The sequence below is a fragment of the Gavialis gangeticus genome, unplaced genomic scaffold (assembly GCF_001723915.1).
Source record: "Gavialis gangeticus isolate Ggan-Ray unplaced genomic scaffold, GavGan_comp1, whole genome shotgun sequence".
Taxonomy (NCBI): domain Eukaryota; kingdom Metazoa; phylum Chordata; order Crocodylia; family Gavialidae; genus Gavialis; species Gavialis gangeticus.
Window position 1 is genome coordinate 49,756,099 of NW_017729034.1, and position 5,374 is coordinate 49,761,472.

Consider the following 5,374-nt stretch of genomic DNA (forward strand, 5'->3'; position numbering starts at 1 on the left):
ATAAAAGATATCAGATTTACCCAAAGAACCTTGTCTACCTAGGTACGTGTATACATTTGATGACATACAATGTATTTATACACACATGCACATACAGAGAGATACATATACAAAGGGTCCAAATTCAGTTGTTTAGCTTACTCATAAGTTGCACCTATCAATCAAAAAACTTTAGAGGCAAAGAATTTCTTTAACACCTTGGATACTGAGAATTCACACAGTACTACATATAAGACACAAAAATGGAAGACAGACACAGAAAAGTCTAGACATAAGAAAGAAAATTAAAAGTGGGATTCCATGAATTAATTCACTGGTGTAAGTCAAAAAATAAAACACTTTAGTTGGCCTCTAACTCAATACACAGGGTCCAAATTGTTTACCTTATTCACAATTGAAGGAGAAAAATATTTCACATGGAATATTGTTTGTTGGGTTCCCAGATAAATTAAGATTTTCAAAAGTCTATTACAGAAAAAAATAGGACAGAGCTGGGATATGTGAAAGAACCAAAACCAAAAAACTTTCCACCTTCAAGTCATAATTCTGCTATTTAAAAAGTTAATAAAGTAGAAGCCTATAAACCAAATGTAGTTCTGCACCTGACCCAGCTTTCCATTAAATTACTGGCAAAACCCTCAAGGAATAGAACAGCTCAGACTCAATGTCCCCAGAGTCTACTTCCCACACAATCAAACAGACCAAGGAAAAAGTTAAAAACTCACTTATCCGTCACACAACATTAAATAAGTAAACATTTGAGGATAAATGCATTACTCCATAGTGGGGTTACAAATATCATTCCAAATGAGTACAAGTTAAGTCTTTACAATATGCCATTATGCTACACATATGTCCTAAAAGTTTTAACATCTTAATCAATATCTGCCAGTATGCAGCCAGTGGGCATGTCTACACATTCATTAATGCACTGTAGTTACTGAACATTTAGTTTAGTACTTGGATAACCAAGTACTAAATCAATGAGCACTAACTGGCGCTACTGCACAGTAGTGCCAGGGAATGGGGTTTTTTCAGCTGCTAACTGCGCAATAGCCTAATACTACTGCGCAGTAGCATATTAGCATGGGTTTTGTCCCATGTGCTACTGCACAGTGTTAAACTACTGCACAGTTAGCATCTTGTGTAGGTGAACCCAGAATGTCTTAGTTCTAGGAGTCCAAAATGCACAGAACTCTAAGGGAGAGAAGAAAATATATATATATACACCTACAACAAGAAAAAGATTTGTTTAAATTATTCCACAGACAGGGTTTGTTTTTTTTCCTAATCTTTAATCAAGAATATTATTTTATATCCCGACTATTTGCAAAGCCAGAAAGTCCTAGTTCCATAAATCTAAAATACAGGGAGCTCAAAAGAGAAAGAAAAATTATAGCTATTACATTTCAGAAACCTCTAAAAATAAGATCTATGGTAGGTCTTCTATAAATCATAATGTTGTGAATTTAAGGTCGGATAGTTCACTTTCTGGCAGCAGGAGGAAAACACTGTTTTTTGCCATAAGTATAGAGGATTTCTCTGCTCTTCTATTGACACAAAGGAAATGCTTCTAGCAAACAGTTGAGAAGTTAGGAAAACTCAATCATAATACTGATCTAAGATGCATTCTTGCCTCCAGACTGATATAATTTTCAGAGGTATATTTAGGACAGGCAGAATAACTGCTGAAGGAATATGTATTCTATATTTCAGGTGAAAGAAACATTTTTGAAGGATATTACCAGAAACGATAACCTTATTTGCTTTTCTAGACAGTGTGCATTACTTAGATCTTAAGAAAAATGACTCACTTAAGAAAGCTAAATTTACTGATAATACTATTTTCCTATATCAGCAAGCTTTTTTCATCAAAATAATACTCTAGGTCATATACAGAGAAATAGAGCCAAATGGCCATTGACAAGAACTACAGTTGGCTAAAAAGAATGAGGAAAAAATTATTATAAAACGGTGACCATTTTTGCCAACATTTTGAAAAAAAATTAAATCTACCATCTCTAATGCTATAAGCATCTTCAAAATCATCCGCAAAGGTAAGGCCTGGCCCCTTTGCTGCTACTTCCTTACACTTAAGAGGATTGAAAAGTGTCTTTCTGTTGTTTACATTAGAAATCTATGCTTGTCTACTCAATTTTTTTCCTTCAAAACTTTTAAAAGCAGCTAGAGAATTAGTAATGTGATATCAGCAGTACCCACAAAGTGAAACTGGAGATATTTAAGCCTTGATTTCATTATAGCCACCCTTGCATTTCTTTTGTCCTCAAATTGTGTGATTGCCAGTGTTTTGACAGAGCTAAAATGTTTCAAAGGATAGTCTGGATATACCATCTCCTGCTCCATCATTTATTCTAATGAAGTTACATCTTACATTAGATGTGACCCCTGGCTGCTTAGAAGTTGGACCGTACTGTTACACTAAAAAATACTTACGCTTGTTCTTTCTATGCTTGGCTTGTATTGATCTTCCAGTTCCCTTAACTCTTCATTCCCCCCACACCCCAAGCTCATCTAAGGGCTTGTGAGCCTTCAAACATTAAAACAACAGTGGTCTTGCCTTTCTTATGGAAGGTCTTATAAAACTAGCAGCATAGATGCTGGCTCAGTCATTACGCACCAGGAAAAGATCAGAGCAAAGAGTAGGAACTGAAAACTGCTTTGAAATTTATTGTTTTCCTTCAAGACAAGAATGTATAGGCGAAAGTCTGTCTGTGTGTGCAGACTGATGGAGGACTGGAAGTTTAATATCCAAAATTATTGAGTGATAATAAACTCATTAAAACAGACTAGCTTTTCTGGCCTTACAGGCAGCCAGCACTATACTTACTTCCATTCTGACACATTTTTATTATTAAAAAGATTCACTTAGAACGGAAGAGCCTGAATGAATTCATCAGGATCATTGCTATTATAATGAATCATTAATATTCCAATAATTTTTTTATTATGATGAATAATACATACAACATGATGAGGCACTGAAAACAAAGTATTACTTTGAAATGTATGGAAGCCAATATATTTAATTAATAGTGACATTATAGAAGTTGGCAAGCTAAAGAAGATCTACCTAACTAATTTCTTTGTAGAGATCTTACCTTTCTGATGTCTTCTATGTATTTAGCATTTATTTTTTATAAACATGTATGTATTCAGTCATAACTATGCTATGTGTTTATAGTGTATCCAAACAAATGCATTTATAAAAAGGAAAACAGATGCTACTTACTTAATCAAGTTCACATATGCTATAAGCAGCAAGCCCAGATCTGCCCTCAGAAATGTCTCTATTTTAGGGAGAGCTACCAACATGTATGAAAGCGTACAATGGAAGCCGTTATTTAGCGCTAACCATTATAGTAGATAATCTTTTAATTAAGGCCATTCTATATTACGCCATATCTTCTTGCATATCACATTCCCCAAAACAAGATGTGCTGTGTTGGAAAGACAGAATGAAGAAAGAAAGATTTTCCAGTCGTGGCTTAATGCTAACTGCAGGAGATCCTGACTGTAGTGGCTGTGTCTGAGAGTTAGCACTATAGCAAACACTGCCCTTTCCCTTCTGAAGGCTGACAGAGGGAGAAGCCCAGAAGCCACCTTGTAGTGATGTTGCAATGTTTCTATTCCTCCAGGTTTCTACTTCAACAAAGAAAAATCAGTTTCCCTGCTTAAAATAACGCCCACCCCCTTCTGTTTTAGAGATCTGATTTTTGGGAGAAAGAACTGTGCAGTATGTAAATAATTCAGTAATAGCATCTTGTATACATAAAATAAATACATGAATGTAATAATTTAATAATAAATAAATCATAATTAATAACATAATATTTAACCTAGAATTGTACTATTTTGGAACATTAACTCAATTTAAAGCAACAATTATACCAAGGCAAAAAACCCAAAATCAAATCTTGCTTATATCATTGGTAGGATAAGTATCCTCTGGTGTGGCCTTAAAGCCAGAGTAAACAAATGCATCTTTGCACTACACAACACCAAATTTGTGAACTGGCAAATAAAAGAAAAGCACAGATGCCTGAAATGAGCTCCCTGTGCCAGATGGCATTCAGGGGTAACTCAAAAGAAAGTGCACTTCAGTAATCCAGCCTGTACATGACAAAAAGATGATTAAATGTTGCAAGAGACTAAAATGTGATGTTTGGAGATATATGTGATTTGTCTATGCCCTCAGATAATTTGTTTACTAGATGTACAATGAGCTATTTTGTACCAACAAAAATCCCCAAAACCCATTAATGAAATTTATAACACCACTGTATCAGACAGTTTGCTATACCTTAGAATTTGAAGTGGATTCCAAAAAACAGAGTCTGTTGCCAAATCCTTCTGCAGCAAGACACAGTTTCTGTTGTTCCTTGTGAACAGTTGCAGTGCACTGCAGAACCACTTCATCGTCCTACCAAACAACAAAGACAAAAATGGAACATGGTCAGGGTTTTGATCCAACAGGATTCTGGGAAGCATTTATGAAGTCATAGCTGAAATCATGCATAAAGAGCAACAGCAGGTAAATGCCAGCATAGCTTTCATTCTCCGACATGCAGGTTAGGAAGATTCAACACCTGCTAATTACAGTAATGTACTTAGGTGTATGCTTGTATTCATTTGTTGGTTAATTTTGTACACCGTTGAATCAAGTGTTAATATTTAAAACTGATCCAAAACAAAGATCCAAATGATTAGAGGCTCCAGTCTTCCCACAAATGTAATGAAAGAAAAGTTGCTATTGACTTTAAAAGGTAGATCCTCCAAAGGAATCTGTCTCCGAAGTGGATGGCTCCCTTTATAGGGCTGAAGCGTCAGTAATAACATGGTATTGCAGTAATAATCTAATGTTCTAGCAATATTGCAAGAACTATATTACAACCAAGATAATGCATATTTAAACCTGAACACTTTGGTAAATCAGATTTATGAAGCAAAATGACAACTGTCCTATAACAATTTAAATAGAGCTGATTATGAAAAGGTTAGGTTTATATCAGGCACATAAAATGTACCATAAGAAAAATATATGTTGTTGATGCAATCGGAAGCACAAGCGTAAGAAACTACACAACAATGCTTTCAGAAGTTTAAAAAACAAACAAACCAGACGCTTTACTTTAAACTCTGCACGCTCCCATTCCAAGCCCACCACATGTTCAGAAGAGATAGCACTTTAGGATTGGGTGCTTTAGTGGGGCTTTTTTTGCTGCTTTTATCTAATAGCTAATTGAATCAGCTATTAAATAGAAGTGCCCAAAAGCCCCACTGAAGCACCTTATGGAGACACTGTGGAACCAGGCTGAACTAATGAGCTGCTTCCTCCAGTAAAGTGCAGTTTGCT

At 35.4% G+C, this 5,374-nt stretch overlaps 1 protein-coding gene across 1 annotated transcript in view; it reads right to left on the bottom strand.

The window, feature by feature from the left end:
* RYR2 (ryanodine receptor 2) overlaps positions 1-4,585 on the bottom strand; it is a 784,157-nt gene extending 779,572 nt beyond the window's left edge. Inside the window, exons 1-2 of the mRNA XM_019526720.1 lie at positions 4,493-4,585; positions 4,322-4,441 (exon numbers count right to left, since the gene is read on the bottom strand). Of these exons, the coding sequence (XP_019382265.1) occupies positions 4,322-4,441; positions 4,493-4,585 (213 nt within the window). The remainder of the gene's footprint in view (positions 1-4,321; positions 4,442-4,492) is intronic.
* Positions 4,586-5,374: the final 789 nt, after the last annotated feature.